The sequence below is a fragment of the Pararge aegeria genome, chromosome 6 (assembly GCF_905163445.1).
Source record: "Pararge aegeria chromosome 6, ilParAegt1.1, whole genome shotgun sequence".
NCBI classification, from domain to species: domain Eukaryota; kingdom Metazoa; phylum Arthropoda; class Insecta; order Lepidoptera; family Nymphalidae; genus Pararge; species Pararge aegeria.
The window spans coordinates 7,801,088-7,821,950 of NC_053185.1; the positions used below are offsets into that span (position 1 = coordinate 7,801,088).

The 20,863-nt window shown below is 35.8% G+C and overlaps 2 protein-coding genes across 3 annotated transcripts in view; both read left to right on the plus strand.

Moving 5' to 3' along the window:
* Positions 1–8,944: 8,944 nt before the first annotated feature.
* On the plus strand, positions 8,945–15,570 carry LOC120624279. The gene is made up of 5 exons (XM_039890730.1): positions 8,945–9,494; positions 10,892–11,109; positions 11,616–11,757; positions 15,151–15,289; positions 15,426–15,570. Exons 1-5 carry the CDS (start codon positions 8,963–8,965, stop codon positions 15,568–15,570), a joined length of 1,176 nt encoding a protein of 391 aa, XP_039746664.1. The 5' UTR covers positions 8,945–8,962.
* Positions 15,351–20,863, plus strand: part of LOC120624743 (NAD(+) hydrolase sarm1) — a 92,088-nt gene continuing 86,575 nt past the window's right edge. The window contains exon 1 of one of the 2 annotated variants that reach the window (XM_039891436.1): positions 15,351–15,936. In XM_039891436.1, the coding sequence (XP_039747370.1) occupies positions 15,583–15,936 (354 nt within the window). In that variant the 5' untranslated portion in view covers positions 15,351–15,582. The remainder of the gene's footprint in view (positions 15,937–20,863) is intronic. The other variant, XM_039891437.1, reaches the window with a different exon arrangement.

The following is a 20,863-nucleotide window of genomic DNA, read 5'->3' on the forward strand; positions in this document are numbered from 1 at the left end:
AAGTTCGATGCCACCAAGTTGCGGTGCCGGAGGTCTTGGACCAAATTTCGCACTAACATCTCCATACTATAAGAACCCGGGATCAAGCATCGTATCTCTACATTGGTACAGAGTCGAATAAAGTAATACCCCGACTTACGCTACCCCGTTTCACGCGAATTCGAAGCTACGCGGTCTTTCTTTTTGATAAACGCGCGCATCGGCGTGTTCTGTTTATTGGCTTAACTTTAATCATGTTATATTAAGGACCAAAAGTTGTGTCATGTGAACGTAACAAGAAACGATAAACACTATCTTTGGAGTATTTATTTGTATGCAAGGTTGAACCCCGACTCCCGCGTATATTTTGTCTCAATTATTGCGTAAGTCCGGGATATTATCGTATTTAAATGTCAAGAAAACTAAACGCTACCATCGTAGAATTGCATTAAAAAAAAAAACTTTGAATTATAAACAAAGTGTAACAGAATTACGAAATTATAATATTGACATAGGATTATTTCATAAAAATCACCCTAAAAAAATTACATCACAAGAAGCATATTTATTTTGACATACATACGAATTCGAAATATTGTAAGTGTTTACTTATGACAACTACTATTGAAGTTACCTATTGAAGATAAAAGACCAACGAGCGCATAGTACCTACGCTACGCGACGTGTACCCAATAATGGGACAGGAGTCACTTGAGTTTACTTTTGCATGTCATGTTAGGGCTGTATTCTCAGTACCTTCAGTAAAAACTATGGCAATGGTTTACTCAAAACGATTAACGTTTCATTTGCATAGATAAGTCCCAGAGGCAGTAAATAGTGTACCTCTAAAGCCTCCAAATTATTATTTCGATTTTAATTCACATGTTGTACATAGCCAGTGTTACTCAAGTGAATATAATGATCCTGACGCGTACTCTATTCGTCTTTAATTTTATAACGCAACTAGAAGTTATAATGGAATAAAGAATCTCTTATGCATTCCTACATAGACATAAATTTATACGAACAACGTTACACTCCTATTAGGCAGTCGCGTAAAAAATTGCAATCGCTTGAATTATAAATCGCACCCATTAAATAAGTGACTTCAAATCATTACATAGGCAGGTTGTTTTTTGAATATTCAATTGTGAAAGGTTTTATTGTTTGTTTGCGTTTTGAACGCTATGAAATAGATTTACTCATCTTTCATTACATCCTAGTTAACGAAAAATAGGTTAAATAACAAATTGAAAACAGGAAGAATGAATTAAAACAACATGAAACTGACTGTTATATTACTACCTTACTAGAAATTGTGTAAGGATCTTAATAAATTAACAAAATTTTTGGTTTCACAGCAAGGAACCATCCATTCCATGCGGACTAGCATGTATTGACATTATCATCCTCTTATTTTGGCTTGCATTTATTTATATAGGTAAGAATTTGATCGCCGATAACTAACTACGTTTAAAAGTTTTCTTTTCTATGGATAACATTTTGTATCATTAAAGAAGATTTCCTTTAGTGTAATTACTGAATGGTTGTTATGGTTTCCATATAAATTACTAAAGTTGGTTGATATACTTAATAGAAGATGTGACAGAGACGAGAACATTTTTAAAGGCTACATATATCAGGCATTTCAACAGTTTAAAAGTTGAAGTGTCAATAGAAGTGGTATAGGTTCATTGCACAAGTGTTATTATGGACAAAGAATTCCGATACTTGTGCGGAATAATTTAGCACCATGGAAAACACTGACCTGTGGAAAGGTGATGTCCAGAAAACGTTTAACAAATAAAAGACATTACATTAACCTTGACTGTTCGAAGAAGTTTGATTGTTGAAATAGTTTCATGTATCAAATAAGTAGGTGGGTTGTTTCCACAAATTCTGATTAAGTTTCAGAATGGGGTCCACAAGTCCTAAAAGCCGGGATGTAAGTATGCACGAGTTACATTTTCCCACCATAAGTTATAAATCCGAAACAGATTTGCATGTATGAGGTAACGTTAGAATCCTTACATCATCCGGTGTGCGAGTGACGCGGGCTATAATTTTTTTTAATTTCATATCGCGGCTGTATGGCCCCAATTTAGTATGTGAAAATTCGTACCGAGTTTGATTGTGATGTATTTAACGGACTTCTTTTAAAAAGAAGGAGGTCATCAATTCGGGTGTTTTTTTATGTATGTTCGGGCATAACTCTGCAAAATAAGTTTTGCTTCGAAATTTAATCTTAGAAATAAATGATTAGGTACATATAGAAATCTGATGAAAGGGATACAGGCAACGGAACTCTTCAAAAAATTACAGCAAATCAACCGCGATTGCTGCTATGGCATAATTTTGAAATGAAATATAACATCACGGCTGTACCCTCGAAAAGGGTACGCGAATGTATTATATCATTATATCAGAGTGCACACACATTTTTTATAATAGTTAGTAGTATTTGCATATTTTCGTGACTGGAAGCTAGTTGTGGTACATGGTCTAGCTTGATTTATAAAACAATTTTTCTTGTCTGTACCATTTAGTTCAGATTTGTTTCTTTTTTAATTCATTATCTTGTTTCTGTTTACTTCGTACTAATGTTACACTGTATTTTATTTAAGTCAACTGCAGTCTGGTCTCTTTTGATTTTCATTCTACGATCAACCTAAAATATTTACATCAAAAGAAAATATATTGTATGTAATGTATTGCAAGCTACGAATCTATGCCAAGTGCCATCAAGATTTTTGCAGTGGTTCAGCGGAACATAGATAACCAACAAATAAACAAACAGGCAAACTTTCGCGAACTTTCGCGTTTTTTTTAAATTAACAATTTAGACTAGATGCGGAAAAGAAAAAACGCAAGAGCTGCCAACCTACTTGTGGTTTACATAATACGTCAAGCCTACGAACGCTGTTATGTAGGTAAAAAACTCGTTGAATCTATATTATTCACTTAATACCAATTAAAGAAATTACGTTATCGAATAGTAAGTAATCAGTGCGATGTATTACTGATCCCTTTAAACATATTATTTAAAACAAGCAGTTGAAAGCATATAAGGCTTTTTAGTCGTTTTAATATTATTTTTTTGAATCGGGAACTGCTATTTTGGTGTTAAGAAGTTCTGCCCCTAGATAGAGCGGCAGAAGTTTTTCACCTCCCAAATCTTGATAGAACTTATTAAACATTGATTGAACAAAAGATTAATATTAAGTTATTTTAAATGATAACAAATGTGCCATTTTGTATGGCATTATACACAGATTTAAGAATTGTTGCTAGCTCACAAACATTTTCCCATTTTCCTATTTAAACGGTAAACGTGTATAACATAGAGGTAAACTTATTACTGTCAAGTGCTAATATGATGTGATCAACTGTCTGTTCGAGAAACACTACTAAAGTGGACTGTACACAGTTTCTGTATATTCTTAATTCTGTAGTATTATTATATGAGTATCTTTGTGTACTATAAAGTATTATTATTATTAGTTTTTCTTCTGTCATTTATTTATTTACATCTTTTTTTTTTAATTTTTACAATATTACTTATAAATCCAAAAGTTCGTGGAATGGAAGGGTTTGAAATAAAATGAAACAATAAAACTATTTTTCCTTTTCAATATAATCACCCTTAAGGCTTTTTCCTTCTCCTCAACACAAGGCCGCTCTGCTTTCATCTTTCACAAGATAAAAATTCTAAAGATTATAAACTGTAAAATGACGTTAAAAAAGATCAAGCTCCCGAGATTATTGCGGACTCTTCTCGGTAGAATTTGACTTCCGAACCAATAATAGAGTCACTACAACAGACTGACTTGACGTTTCAAAAGTACTTATATAAGTAAACCAGGCCTACTTGAAATAAATGACTTTTGAATTTATTTTATTTGATTTTTTATATTACAAATCAAAAACACTATTGAAAATGTGTAAAAAATATTGATTCATCCGCTTGCGGGATTTTTGAATACCCAAGCAACCGGCGGTCGTATTATTATATATTATTTTGTTATGCTATATATTATGTGCCTAATTTCATCGAGATCAGTGCAGTGGGTGAACTGAACCATAGATAACGGATAAACAGACAACCTTTGCATTTTTAATGTTAGTTTGGATCCTGTAAAGCCCTACCATTCATCCTCAGATTGCAGGCACATGCCTCCTCTTGCATCATCATCATCATCATCCATATTATCAACCCATTTCCGGCTCACTTTAAGGCACTGACCTCCCCTTAGAATGAGAAGACCCGTCGCACTGGCCAAGTGCGGATTGTTAGACTTTACACGCCTTTGAGTCTTGAGAACCTAATGAAAATTTCAGGCATGCAGGTTTCCTGACTATGTTTTCCTTTACCTACAGCATAGACAGTGGCGTGCATAGAGGGTATGCACAGGGTATGCAGATGATATAAAATAAAGAAAAACTCCAGTACTAGTTATAAAAAACTTAAGAATAGGCATAGTAAGAGTTATATAAAGCCTATTACTGGAGATTTTCTTCATTTTATATCGTCTGCATACCCTGTGCATACCCTCTGTGCGCGCCACTGAGCATAGAAGAGGGTTACAAAGCAGACACCTACAAGGCTGCTTCTAAGTTGGTGGGGTTTACATTATTAATTATATTATTTGGGCGGACGATTGGCGGAGTGGGCAGCGACCCTGCCTTCTGAGTCCTAGGCCGTGGGGTCGTTTCCCACAGCCGGAAAATGTTTGTGCGACGAACATGAATGTTTTTCAGTGTCTTGGTGTTTATCTGTATTTTATAAGTATTTTTTTATATTAAGTTTAAAGTTAGTTAGTTATAAAAAGCCTACCCTTAAATATTTATGTGAAGATGTAAGTAAACATTACGTTCAGTTTAGAGGCCAAAACATTAAACTATATGAATCGTGTGCAAATTTAGTATTTGATGTAGTGAGATTAATTTAGTATGGACAAACAATTAAATAGATGTATTAGCATATTATAAATTAAATAAAATGTCAAATCACATTGAAACACATACAATAAAATAGAAATCTCAATCTTGCCTATATAATCTACGCAACGTAACCTAATGTGCTAACAAAATTGCACTAAAAGTGGAAAAACAAGTTTTGAGCAATCCTTAATCGCAGTACGTGTTTTTATACTTTCAGAAAACAATATGTCGAGTGTTTACTTCTATGACATACACAGCAAGCCAAAAGCGTAACTTTTCTATCGGGAGTATAACATTACCTACATTACATTACTACATTACTACATTACTACATTACTATATAACCTACTGATTCTATACTAAGTATATGTAAAGAAGTTACATCATCATCAAACAAAGTCGCTCGAATTATTTTAAAGGAAGGACAGTAACATATAATTTTTATCCTAATTATAGGCTAATTTAACAAACACCCACGGGATTCATATAAAACCGTAGTAAACGCTGCCGAGGAACGCGCGCAACAGCTTGTTTTGAATAAATAGTTGTTATACTCATTGTCAAAAATTACAAATTATAGTTTTTTTAATTAGGTAATTGATTTAGTACTACATTTCTGGGTCAAGCCAATGAAATTGATAGCAGTTGTGTTTTTAGACGACTTACAAAAAAGGAGGAGGTTCCAATTCGGTTTATTTTTTTTTTCTTTATGTTTGTTAGCTCAGAACTCTGTCATTTATAAACCGATTTGAAAAATATTTTTCCGTTTCAGACGGTAGATACACTTTCAATGTGGGCCCATTTTCATCAATTCAAGATCTGTTGAAGGACTCCTGGAGAAATTGAAGGAACTCTTCAAATGGACACCATTTGAGTATTTGTTAAAGTAACTTGAGCATTTGCTATTGAAAAGCACCATTTGGTCAAGTAACACCCAGTTTCGATTATAATGTATAGTAGTTAAGCAAAATATGCTCGTCACAATAAATTATGATGAAGTGCCGGAACTCCTGGAGCATTAACGCCGGGCTGCTTCGGGAAAAGCAATATTTTCGGTGCCAATTAAAATGTAGAAAACTACTGGTAGATTCCTTGCTTCAATATACAAAGGAGTACGAAGTAAATGATCTATGCAAAGTTGGCACCGACTTTTAAATGTTGTAGGAAGTATTTGTTCTGTCACGAACTTGGCAGTAGCAGCCCGGAGTTAGAGAATTGGTCACCTACAGTTAAGCGGTCTGTTTTAATCACTAACATGTAATAATATTCGTAAAAGCAACTATTCCGCAGACAGTGGCGTGAACTTTATTCGGACAGTGATTTACTGCATAATAAGTGCATATGCATATAGGATATGCAGTAAATCACTGCATATCCTAAAATTGATACATAACTCGTATAGATGAAGAATTTTCGCCCTTTTTATGCAGCATACCCTGATAAGGGACCCGGTGCACGCCACTGTCCGCAGAGTACCTAGTGTAAGATATTTTTTTTATTTAGAACACTGGTAACTGGTGCGGTAGGTCTAAGCTCCAAATGTCTTTCTTCTATTCGATGGGTGCCTAAAAGATGTCTAACAACAAAATCTGCATCGAAGGAATAAGTAGTAATAGTAGTATAAGCGACTCGTACTTAGATTATAGTTACCTTTGCACTTTGTTGAGAATTTAGTTAGTCCTCTGTATGCAAAATCAAGTTTCTATGAAAGCTTTACATAAACGAGTTAAAGCAGTTCTGGCATTTACGCCTTCAGATTTATGAGAAGAAACCGGTAGTTAGGTATTGTAGCGTGGTTTTAGATTTAAATTGTTTGCGCGACCAAGCACTTCCTATTGAAGGTTGTGGCAATCATGCCATCTAGTAACATTAGACGAAACTGCTAAGCATTGACACAACGCGAGAACCTCCACCAACATACTTCTGTACAAAACAGTTCGGCAATGTTTACACAGATGGCGTCAGTTTTTTTTAATTTTAAAAACAGGTCTTTTTTATTGTAAACGCTGAGATACCTATTGCGAGTGCATGCGAGAGCACTGTTAAGAATAGCTTCTTCTTGCACAGAACATATAAGTAATTGCACGTTTATAAAATAGATGTAGAGCAAAAGCTCATCAGTTTTTTTTTATGCTCTGCAAGTTCCAATTAGTTAGTATGATTTCGTTCATCTGTATCTGATAGTACCTAGTCCAGATTCTAAAAAAAGGCAATTTTTATGGATTGCTATTTATTGTAGATTAAAAATGCACTTATATAAACTTGGGTCGGAGACAATATGTCTCCGACCCAAGTTTATATAAGTGTAGTTATATAAGTGTAGTTTTTAACACTATCACTCTTTCATTTTGTCGCAATCAAAGTGCAAATCAGAGAAAATTTTTGGCTTTGACTTTCAATAATGAATATCTCTTTATTCTATACCTTTATTCAAAGTCAAAGTCAAAATTATTTATATTATAGGCCTTAAGCACCTTATAACCTTTCTTAGACCAGGGCGCGTTTGGAACCCTCGTAGCTTTAGATTTAAGTTGGCGAACGAAGTTATCACCATCCCCTTACAATTATGTAAACAAATATGTATGAACGCTTCATAAGTGCCTGTGATAGGCCTAAATGAATAAATAAATTTTGAATTTGAATTTGATAGTATTAAGGTGATGGTGATAAAGCCTTCAAACACGCCTGTCTAGAAAAATCAACAATAAACTAAGCCGGATATTTTATTTATAATCACCATCTCACATCTATCTATCTATCTATATATATATATATATATATATATATAAAAGAGAAAGTGTGTGGGTATGTTCCTTATAGGCTCCGAAACGGCTTGACCGATTTCAATGAAACTTTCAGGGAATCTCCGGATTGACCTGGCGAGTAATCCTGTAAAGTTTGATGATCGGAGCACTCCTATTTTTGAACTGTCAAACTGTCAAATACAGCTTTTATTTACTATGATATTATTGATATTCTATTGTTGGGTGTACCTACATGGGTGTAGATAATGATCTGCACCCGCTCGAGAAGAGAATAGAAGAGAATGAATACGGAGAGAAATAAATGATTTAATATATTATGAGACTTAAATTAAAAATTTAATGATGTAAGTTTATTGTTTAAATTAAATAAAGCAAAATCTAGCCCGGCGAAGCGGGCTGGGTACGCTAGTTGTCAAATAAAACTATTTAAGAGCCAGCCAGCATTTGATATGTATCAGTATATGATATTATTTTTTTCTAATACAATTCATACCTTGAATGCAATCTCACCGCGTTTTAAGTCTCAATGTAGTCTAAGATGGTAGCAGGCTAACATGGTAGGGAAAATGGCAGTTATATTTAACCCCAAATCGGTTACTACGCAACATCGTACCGGAGCGCTTAATCGCTTAGCGGTACGTCTTTGTCGGTAAGGTAAGAAAACCGAAATAATAAATTCCCAAAAAAATTCAGTCGGATAATCTAGCATGTTAAAAAAAAACGAACACGAAATAAATCAAGTTCAGTAGCGTAACGATAAAATCATTGCAGTAACTGATTGTGGGTGTGTCATTCATGTGTGGTTCTTAATATTTGTTAAGGCTTTAATGAATTATCTTCAAGGTACCGAAAAAGAGAAAGTTGACCACCTCCTGTGCTTAACTGAACCTACGCGTCTTCGACAGCGTACCGTAAGCTCAGTCCCATTGAACAACGCAGACTTAAACGTCTTAAATTACTACTCTTGTTAAAAATCCAATAAAAAGTGAGAATTTTGACTGCTGGCAATTTGAAAACATTCATAACTTTGTTCCTATCAGACATCTGCGTAGGTGAAAATTCAATAAACTAATCGAGTTACAACGTGGGGAAACAGTATTTGCATGTCCCGTGCTCACTAGTGCTTATCAGATTATATATCAGCTGGATCCGGCCTTGCTATTCGATATGGTAATTTGATCATAAAGAACTGGACACGCGTAAGTTAGCAAAGCAACATATGATCAGTTCCAAGTGGCTACAGGTCCTAGAAACACGCCTAAAGAAGTGATACTGTAATGCAGCGAAAAGAACCGCTTTCGACTCCTAGTGCAGGACGTGGTAGAAGTTTGATAGCAACTAGAGCAAATCAACAGCTTCGCAAAATGCAGGGACCTAAAAGCCAGCTGCCTAGAAGTAACTCAACACCTGCTCAGCAAAACGATCCTGTACAACCAAGCAGTCCAAACAAAGGTTACGTTCTAAGGAGCTTCTCATCACCTGAATCTAAGCAGTCAGGAAGCAGACGAGATTCTGATTCTTTATATCATTCGAACTCTCACGATTCGCGCAGTGAATTGGATTCGGATTTGGAAACTTTTGAACATTTTGAAGAATGCTTATTGGACATTGATGCAGACAATGAAGACATTTATGGTCTTTATCAAAGAAGTCCTGATAGTGATGAACCTAAGAAAGTAGTTACGACTCTACTTCCCGGCAGTGGGCTCCAAAGAATTTCCATGCGACCAATAACCTCCAATATCTTGAAACCTCAAGGGACTCGAGAGGCGCAGAAAAAGTTTAAAAGGGAAAATGCGGAAAATAAAAGTGAGTACTCTTAAAAGTTACTGTTTCATTGGATTATATTATTAGATAGATCTCGGTTAAGGTTGGGCAGTGAGAACTAGTTGCGAAACCTACGCAAATTCAAAGCTATTTTAATTTCATGGCTAATGGGTACGAATCATAGCTAGTAATTGTAAGGTCATAGTTTATTATTATGGATGTGTATAATAATTTGAACTTTGAAAAAAAAAGGTACCTTTATCGAAATACTATAATATTATCAAAACATGCGTTCTTAAGGTTCACGTATAATAAGACATTCCATTGCGAAATTTTTTTTTTTAAAATACGCAAAACATTTTTAAAATTGGATAGAAGCAGGCGTTATTTTGTGGAATTCCATGATCTATTATGAAAATAAAGCTTAATTTGCTACACTCCGCGAAAAACAGGAGAATCTGCATAGTGAAATTTATAATTTCTTATGCTCTTAGTTTTATCTGGTTTTATCCGTAAAAAATAAAAAGTTTTCGGTGTATTTATAAAATATACTCTTACGTCTGCCAAGAGGATATAAACACTACATTTTAATCTTGTATTTTTCCCTCTGCGATCTTGTCAAAGCTTAGATCACGCAGTTCTTCCTCTTCTGTTGCTTTTTGCCTTCAAAATTGATATAAAAAAATATGTTGTCTTCCTTCAAAATTTTTTAAAATAAAAAATATGTTGCCACAAGCTGCCCCCCGCGACTTCGTCGGCGTATCAATCAACATAACTTAAAAGATTGATATATGTTTTTACAAACTTTTTCTGAATGAATGATACTGACGAGCCTTCTAAATTCTGGTTCAGAATATTAAAAATAAAGCTTTCATAACACACGTATTCCCACATGTTTTAATGTGTGAGCCGCTATGGCTCACACATGCTGGAATCAGATTATGAATTATTCATTAGAGCCAAGAAGATTGCAATTAGTATTAATTTGTCTTCCAAAAAGATTTTTGCCCGTGTCCGGAATCACGAGACTACTGAACAATTTAAATTTTTAAAATATGTGTGAGGAAAGGAAATTTGAGATTATGAATTCGGAGAGACTTTCCAGCTTTGTGAGGCCAGCCTTAGTCCAGCAGAGGAATGTTGGCTATTGATGTTGGCTACTGAAGTAGGCATTGATTCAAAATTTTATTTGTAAGCTTATTGATGATAGTGTAGATTAGCCAAAGAGCTACTCTAGAGCGGCTTGGAGCGATTATACTCGTAGTAGTAGTAACGTCTAATGACGACGCTTTGGATGGCACTGTCAACTTGTCAGTCATAAGTGAAAATATAACAATGCTTTGAGAATATCGACGGTTGGTAAAAATAGAAGATTGTGAAGTTGTTTGCCACTGTGTCTTAAAGATATTAGAAAACCATTATCATTTGTAACATTCCAGGGTTTTCCCGCTTGAACTTCCGACCTCTAATCGTGAAGATGCCCACCCAGAACAACCTACTGCCGATGTCCGATTCAGACTGTTTAGGCATTGAGGAGTTGCAAACATCACCACCCCTAGAACTGGAGAGTCTAGAGCTCGATAGAGAACTGGATGACGCTGAGGAACTCTTGAAAAGAGGGGCTGCTATAGCAGTTGAAGAAAGTGATTCGGATATGGTGAGTTTCATATTTTATATCTTTTATTATTTATTTGGGTCACCCTAGTCTTCAACGGATCTCGCCATTTCTGATTTGATCACTTAAGAATAATTAGAGTTGTTTTTTGTTGCCCGCTAAAATACTTTAAGCCTTCTTTTGAGAATATGGTTCTAATCCATAAGTCATCACTGATAACTAAACTAAGTAATATTTTTTGAAGACACTATGACGACCTTCTTAGCGCAGTGGTGAGTGCTGTGGTTTTAAGTAGGAGGTGTCGTTTTCGATCTCCGGCAGGGGCAATGCCGGAATTTTACTATTTAAATTTCGTTTAGTCTGGTTCGGCCGTACAAACCGACTGACTGTTGCTAAGTGATTTAGAGCCAGATAAAGGCTTAATATAACTTATTAGGTGAAAATTGCAGTCAAGGGCTAACTTGTAGTGAAATAAAAAAATATCGCTTCTCCGAGTTCTTTAACAAGTTAAATTCGGCACATAACTCGTAGGAGTTGCATAACTCAAGTGGCAGTGCAAAGCTCGGAAGTCGGATGACCTGGCGCAATCGCTAGCCAAGGTGCTGGGGGGGCGACCCCGCACGGAAAGGGGCAAATGTCCGACAAAGCCGCCAAGTCTAGGTCTGCGAAACGACCCTTACTGCACTGAGGGTAGGGGACATTTTACTCCCCGGGAAGAGGGCAAGAATAAAAATGTTTCTACTCACACATCTCATCACAGTCACAGTCATACAGATGTACTGTATGACTGGCTCACATGTGGAAATAAGATCCCAATTATAAACATCTCCTATTTCCTGTTGCCCTGCTTTGGCAGATGGACACGTTAATTTTATACCTCGTCAAGAGATATAATCGGGCTAGGCTAGCCGTGCAGATATTCGCAGTAAGGGGCCCTACATAGCCTCTCTAAAATGTCGCGACGCTGTTTAGAACTGTTTTTTTATAGTAATAATTGACGGGCCAAAAAACCGACCTGATGGTAAGTGAAAAACTATTATACCTAACTATTATACCTATAAACAGAGCAGTACTTCACAGAAACATGCAATGAACACATCCTACAATAAACAGCCGGAACCCAGCAATGCTGCAAGGAGTCGGAAATAAGTATCGCAGCAGTACTTCCTTGGACGAGCTCTGTCACAAAAAGCTCTCCTACCACTAAAGGTTTAAAAACTAATCAATAAAATAGGTAGACTGGCATGTTATGTGAACATCCCTACAAGAAAACATGGATCATCTGCACAGACTAAAATTCCTAGTATTTTAGGTGTGTTTAATAATTTTCAAATTCTTTGTTAGTCCGTAGTGTCTCTGAATAACTACAGTTTTTATAAAAATAATATGTTACTGCCAACCTCACTGTCAACATTGTTGGCAGAACAAATAATTATATTCTAGAGCGTGTCAACATTTATAAATATGCGTAAATATTGCCTAGGTACATAAAATCCAATGTGCAACCTAACGTCGGTTAGCGGCCAACGCCGGCGTTTTGTTTATGACTTCCATATATTTCAAGATTAGATTCATCGGTTTACACACCGGCAAGCAACGATTTCTAAATAAGGCGTTATTATATGTGAGTTTAAAGTTGTAAATAGGGTAAAACTGAAACCAAGTAGTTCCAACTTTTAATCGTACCGAAATCTCCTTAAACACAGTTGTGTTTACTCTATTAAGATTTATTTTATTGCAGCGATATTTAAATTTATAGAAAGTATTGCCATCTCCTTTTTGTAATACTTATATTGAAAAGAAAATAAATCATACCTTTGCACTTTAAAGATAGGTAGCCATAAGTACTCTCTCAAATGTCATTCATGTAAATTACTAAATTTCCCCACACCAAGATGGGTAAACGAACTTGTTGAAAATACCACCGAAAGTTGTCCTTTATAATGTTGCGGATCGGTGTGAAAGGCGGTCTTTTAACCACGTTAAAAGCTCGTATGACCCAGTTAACGTCCCATCAAAGGTTGCGACACCGACGACGGTCCAAATTTTGCCCGACGATCGAATATCTTCTCCTAAATATATCTCAGAAGAGTTAAGAGTTTTATTTTTATTAGACATTAAAAGCATATCTGGTTTTTATTGTTTAAGAATACGTTCCGAGTCCTATTTCTTAATGGTTGTGGTGTTGCACGGATATTTATGGATCTTTTTAAAGGCGTGTGTGTCTTTATTCGTCCTATAAAAACATTTATTTTGGCTAGGCACAAATTATTTGCCTGGTGAAACGCTTTGGCCGTGGCTAGTTACCACCATACCGACAAATACTAAGCGATTCAGCGTTCGGCCAGTACGATGGTCGATGTGACGTAGAAACTGATGAGGCATACTATACTGCTCTAACACGTTAGCCCTCAACTCCTTCGACAGCACCATCACTTACCATGGTGAGATTGGTACAGGTGAGGTTCGGTCTAGGACTAACAATGTAGAGTATTGCGCGCGAAAATAAGTTTCCACAACCAGTGGAATTACAACTACTTACTGGGTTACTCAAGGTCGAGGCTCAGTTACACGGTTACACGTTTAATAAAAATGTTCTAGGAGGCTTTAATCTTTCTCGTATTCTACTTTATAATAAACATGGCCGCCCAAAAGAGATCAATTTTTTAAGGGTTCATTTACGTACTATATATGCGATACGATATCCATAGTGGAATAGAAGAAACTGTCCGACATAGATAATGTCTGTCAGTTTCTTTATTCCAATAAAATTTCGTACAGTGATCAGCGGGCGAATTGAAAGAGAGAGAATAACTTATACAATCGAAATTCAAAATTCATGTTTTTCAAGTAGGCCTAGTTTATAAGCACTTTTGAAACAAGTCAGTCTGTTTGATGTGACTCTACCACCGGTTCGGAAGGCAGATTAGAATAATAAAATATACTACGACAATACACACTTCGCCATCTAGCCCCAAAGTAAGCGAAGCTTGTGTTATGGGTACTGAGATAGCTGATGAATATTTTTTTATGAATATAATACACATAAATACTTATAATATACAGATAAACACCCAGACACTGAAAAACATTCAAGTTCATCACACAAACATTTTCCAGTTGTGGGAATCGAACCCACGACCTGGGACTCAGAAAGCAGGGTCGCTGCCCACTGCGCCACTCGGCCGTCGAATAATAGCTTGTTGTTAATTAATATTAAATAAACTATGTACCTACGTAAGTAGCTGCTATGCGTGACAATGTTACTATCCAATTCAAAATATGGGGCAAATAAAATAGGTTTATAATTTATATACCTACCTATAAACAATATATGTAATTGCTAGCGTGCATGACAAGCATGGTGATTAGGCCACTTCATTGCATAGATTAATTTATAGTAGAGCCTACATATCAAAATATAAAGTTATAATTATAACGTATATATATTTTTCATATAAGTGATATATTTCTTCTCTATTTCGTTTATTGCTAAAACGAAGTAGGTAAATAGCGTTTAAAATAGACACCGGAATATCCACAAGTATTGTTTTCCTAGTTTATGGAAATAAAAATCTAGGTACTGCTGAGTTAGAATGATGCACCAAAAGCGTATCTCATTACATAGAAGTATTTAAACAAAATATATCATAAAATTCGGTTTTCTACTTAGTTGTTTAGTTTGGGTAGTTACCTATAGAATTTACTCTACGTTGCATTAATAAAGCGGAACTGCACGGTCGCACGTGCTTGCACACGCCAACGAGCCAGTGTACTACGACTAACGAGCGATACTGCGGTCTCGGTGCGCACGATAACACGCATATCACGACCGGACTAACAAACATACACTGTTTATTCCAATTAAACATAATAACGCGTTTTTAAGCCTCGTAACCTGAATTTAGTTTCAGTCTTCCTCAATTACGCACAGACTCAGAGACAATATCACAATGTGTTAAAACAATAATTGCGCTTGGCAATATCCTGATTAGGGTACATCAGTCTCTACTCTGTACACTACCGGCAAGTTTTAATTAAATGCACGGCTAGCATAAATATGAGTTACCATTGGTTACCAAGCCGTCCCCGTGGCAGCTAAACGTAAACACCGCGTGATCAATAATAGTGAGGAGTTGCGGCCAGGTGAGGACGGCAGCGTTCTCTCAGCGACCGCTCGCACGGAGCGGCCACTGGTTCGGACGGGTGCCCAGGAGGAGTTGTGAGTGCGCCTTGACCTTGCGGCGCGGGGGCAGAGGCGCGCGATGACGCCAGCGCGGCCGGCACGCGTTTCGGCTTTCGGGTGTGATCCTTCGCGGACGCCATCCGCGTAATCGGCGGTCAGTGCGATTCCAAAGTTTGCGTCAAAAATACCGGGGCGGGTGGGCGCCACGACGCGACGCCGGGGACTCGCGACGCTCATTCCGCGAGCCGGCGCCGACGCCGACGCGCCTCGAACGACCGACCGATCCGACTCCCGCCGACCGAGCAATCGCGATATGATCGCACCTCGACATGGGTAATGTGCAGTGCTGCGCCAACGACCGTCTCCGTGAGGGCAAACCTCCTAAGAAACCGAAGAACAAAAAGAGTAAGAAAAAGCCGAAGGGTAACAGTGAAAAGACTAACGGGGTTGGTGGTTGCAAAGTTGACCAAAGTGTACAAAAAGCAGCAACAGTGGCGGAGGACACTTCCGAGCGGGTTGCGCCGAAGGCGGCGCAGGCGCAGAGTTCACCAGCTTCCGAGGATTCAGTGAAAAAGTCCCAAGAATCGATAAACTTGACACCATCTAGTGAAACCAATTCAGACAGCAGTGACATACCGAAAAACGAAAACATGACAACAGCGCGGGAACGCTTTTTTGGTCAGGTACCGTATCGTATTTATTTTCGTTTGATTCCTATAAAATTAGAAGGAGCGTAGGGCAAGCGTTCACCGGAACGGCCTAATCCTCTTATCGTAGCGGAACGAATTGGTCTGGCTCGGAGAGGCCGTACTGCTTTGCATCATCTAGTTGCTACTCATGATAATCACCTTTAACAATTTCTATACCTTATCTCGACAGTATCGTTCATCGTCCATTAAACAGATGTTGTGTACGTTTTTCCTCAGACGCATAATGTTGTAATGTATAAAATACTCGCGTACTATCACGTTATATCTAATTATATAGATAAAGGTGACGACGATTATACATATGCAAATTAGTTAAACAGTGTTTACATTTAAGCGTACAGCTGGTAAAGCAACAAAGTACGCATCAACAAATTCATAATGTGTTAAAACGTAAACACAATTCAGAGTTAAAAAATACGAGTAAAACATCATGTCATGGTTAACGTTTATGTATATTGCGTATATTAATGTAATATATGTATTTTGTATCCCGCGTTATTTCATAAAATATGGTTAATTAATATTTGAGTAGATATATTAGACAGGTTTTCCGTGATGATCTAACGTGCATTGATTAGCTATCAAGGATACCATCGTGACCTCTGTAGTACGTTGCGTTGCGGTTTAATATCTTTTAAGTGTTAAAGGTTAGTACGAGTATTTATATATATCTATATATATATAGTCTATAAATACTGGACATGTTATAACGTTTAATTGTTATAACGTTAATGTTATAACTCCCGGATTGTCTTTCCTGCGAATCTGCTTATGGTATAAATTATTAAATTAAATCCTTCTTTTTAAGTAACTTATGATCATTTTTATACACAACATGGTAAACTGGCAATAATGTTTTGTAGTTAACGTACCTAGACTTAATTCTCTGTTAGCATATATTACAAACCTAGGTGGTTTTCTGATCTAGCTATAAGTATTTTTTATTTTTTTGGAAACTTTATGTAAATAAATAAATAAAATAAATAAAATGGCCAATTTGATAGAACTCTCTTGACCAACTGTAACATTACTATATTAGAAATAAATCCTTTGTTATTTTTATACTTACATTGCTTCTCCTCTGGGAAACATCAGGTTCGATTGTTTGAAATATCTCGAGTGCAATGCTTAAAGCTGACTTAACTGATTGATTCTGATTGAAAGGATCAGTGTATTTATTTATAAGATTCTCTTTGTTTGTCTTTGTTAATCGGTGGTATTGGCTAAGCTGAACATATATATCTACCTAAGAGTAAACAAACACACTTTCACATTTATAATATTAATATGGATTTTCAGCTTTTAAACATCAATATTTTATCAATAATCTTGACTGAAAACGCTGTGAAATTTTTATTACAAGCAAGTTGACATTTATTTTTATAATATTCTTGACAAAAATTTAAAACTGTAAATTTAAAGCTCCTATTGACACCAAAATTAGATATTTCACTGTTTTTTTTGGAAAGATAGGACCTGTTAAAAATAATTTTAACCATATTGCAATTTCCTGACGGTGCTTCATGTGCATACGCCTATCTACTCAATAATGTGTACAATATCGTGTACGTAGGTAAAAAAATGAAAGCAAAAAATAAATATAATTAATTGAAAAAATAAAAAAGAATTTGTTTTATATTTTGGAGGTTGTAACTTATACTCAGCAAGAGCATTCATAATTGCAATCTTATTTATACTACCAATTAATTAGTCCACTCAAAAACAGTTCCCACGAATGCAATTACCTAAAACTGTTTGGAGATAGTAGTAAAAATAGCACGTTCGTTGATTCTTTGACATTCGAAATGTGAAGTCATTGAAATCGTGGATTGCGATGGGAGGGAATTACTCACTAGTTGACTCAGCGGGAAAAAGTGACCGATTCCGATTATACTTGTTTTTGGAGCAGATCCAGCCGATTCCTGAAATAAACACGGTTCCGAGTTGGTGCGAGATTTTATACGGGCGTTTGGTTTGTGGTTTGCACTGCTTTCGTCCGTTTCGTTTTACCGCCCTATTGACACGATTGAACGCAATATCGGTCAATAAAACACTTCAAGTGTTTTTGGGAGGGGAGAAATTCATTTGTATTTATGAGTACTGAGAAAAGCATATTCTTAATTTGTGATCTTATGGTCAGATCAACAGAGACACCGGTGTTTTTGTCGACCTCTCTGGCGCAGCTGTGAGCGCTGTGGTTTTAATTTAAAGGCCCCGGGTTCGATTTCCGGCAGGGGCAATTCGGGAATTTATTATTTGCGTTTATTTTCTGGTCTTTTCGGAGGCTTCGGCCGTGGCTAGTTACTACTCCGTGGGCGTGATTTATTTAGTAGGAGGAGAACAAATTTGATAAGAAAACTGCTTAGGTAGTTGCGTTGCGCAGTTTTTCGGTGAACAAAAATCATCGAACATGCGTCATCGTCGCTGAACGCTTTCCATGAGCTGTGTGTATACTAATGTATATATATATATATATACTATACAGTATATATATATATTCGTGGGAACTGTTTTTGAGTGGACTAATTAATTGGTAGTATAAATAAGATTGTATATACACATACATATATTTAGGATATATATGTACATAGATAATAGTTTTAGCTTCACTTCTAGGTAGTCCCAAACACTGAACCCGCATTTGTTTATCTAAAGTGCCGCTCGAAATTTTGTATTCGGGCTATCATCGTTATATCTTAAGCCTCCTGGCCTTTCGAAATACGTACGTATAGTGTCATCAAAATAGAACCTCATTTTGGCCCCAAATTGGCAGAATCGAGTAATGAATGTAGAGAATAAAGTTGAATCGTCTCTAAACAAGAGTGTCAAAGCCATTGTGACAATTCCAAAATGGCGTATGAGTTTTCCGGATATGGCAGATTTGAAAGAGTTAGAGATATGTTTTAGTGTCTAGATTACGAATATATAATCATGTACGTAAATCATAATATTAAGAGGAAATTAAATTAATATTTTGAATTGCCTTGTGAAATACTCGTAGTACATATGAAATAGGTAGGTTAGCTACCCACCTCTTTTAATATTCAGGTCAAGTGGGTATTTTTACTATATTATCTTGTTGTATGGGAGAAATCAATTATTTTATGTCTTATAGTTTCGCATAATGAGTCAACTGTTGACTATTGACAGTCAATAAATTAATTTAATTTACAACCGCATTGTTTTCATTGGCTTACAATTTATCTCTCATGGAGAAACAACGTTATAGAAAAAACTGAATGCATTAAGGAGGATTGCTCCATTACGTAGATACGTGTATCTCGTGTACATTTTGTTTGATAGAATTTTTGGCACACCACCAAATACGATGTAGAGCGACCGCATTTAACTTTCCTATTCAATGAAAGAAAAAAATAATTTAAGAGTTATTATTTTGATAGAAAATAAGGTTACCTCAGTTTTAGTGTTAGTAGTTTCAAATAGCAATAGTTACCGACAGGATGTTTTTGCTGTTACCTCTAGGATAAGAGAGTCGTTAGCTTAAATTGAAAATGTCGCCCAAATTCAGGAAGTACCATAATGTTTAAAACTCAGACTTAAAAGGTAAAGTTTGTTTTTCAAAGGGCTCTCTATAAACAAATAGCTATATATTTAATTCTATACACCTTTCTTTGTTTTCTTTGTATTTTCAATATTACCCTTCTTCTTAATATTCCTTTGCTTTTTTGGCTTTTGTTCGTGCCAAAAAGCACATTGTTCTATCATTACTATCTCTAGATAATATTTTGATTTATTTGATAGCACGATTTGCACAATAAGTCTGATTACTGATTTTTAAAAAGCGTTAACCAAAATTGGTATTCTACACGGGTGTTTGAATTTTGTTTATTTTGTAATATCCATGCCCGATTAGCTCACTACATAGGCCACACATATATTAGAAGTATGAATACAATTTACAAAGTAGAGTCGTATCGACAGTGTAAATAAAGACGTAGTTGGCATTGCATGATCATTGCTATAAACAGAACATAAAGTACGGCACCCACAAATAATCTTTTCGTAGAGTTCAATATAAATTATTTTTATTACACTTTATACCTACAGTTAGAAGAAAATTATTATTTGGTAACAAAAATAATTAATCATCATACTCAGTAATATCTAAATAGCATTTTTTATTTTATGCCTATTTCTTTTATAACGGTAAAAACGTACTTAGTTTTCGTTTGGGGTTTTTGTATTTTTTTCTATACAGAAAATTATACAAAATCGTGTTCCATTTCGTCAGAAGTATTAAAATAATATAATAATAAAAAAAAATCAAGTTGTGTAGAACTGCATCGATCATAAATTGTTAATGTGTATTCAATCAAATATAGCAAAACTCAGCACCGCAAACAAAAGTACCTACCCTAGAAACGACATCAAGACTTTGACGCTATGACTTAGATTGCGATTTGATATTCTAAAGTTACTAAAGAACATGTTGGAGTTCGTAAGTAATACAATATCGTTGGATAACACAAATCCGTGTGGTCTTCAAGGCTGGCGATGCGGTGCTAAGTGATAAGGCACATACTGATCAACAGAATTAGCTACACGTACGTGAAAAGTTGAGTTTATAATAGAAGAAACGTTATCTACACTAATATTATAAAGAGGTAAAGTTTGGGAAGTTGTAGGGTGCTAATCTTAAAATCTTTAGACCCCTTTTTAAATATTCTTTTACCCGCAAAATGAAGACTTTTTCGTATTGGTCGCTGCCTTAACGATGAGGGATATATGATTGAGTTATAAAGAAGAGTTGTATAGCTTCATATTGCCTTACAAACAATTCGAGAACAGTATATGTCTAACTTTTATATTTAAATTGAATAAAGTACATTTACCACAAAAACATGTGAAGCCGAAGGCAGGCCGCTAGTATTAAGATAAC

Excerpts from the sequence above, each read along its gene's own strand:
- LOC120624279 (XM_039890730.1), top strand. The coding sequence starts at position 8,963 with ATGCAGCGAAAAGAACCGCTTTCGACTCCTAGTGCAGGACGTGGTAGA. Across the intron at positions 9,495-10,891 it reads GGAAAATGCGGAAAATAAAA|GGTTTTCCCGCTTGAACTTC; the intron begins GTGAGTACTCTT and ends GTAACATTCCAG. Across the intron at positions 15,290-15,425 it reads ACGGGTGCCCAGGAGGAGTT|TTTGCGTCAAAAATACCGGG; the intron begins GTGAGTGCGCCT and ends GCGATTCCAAAG.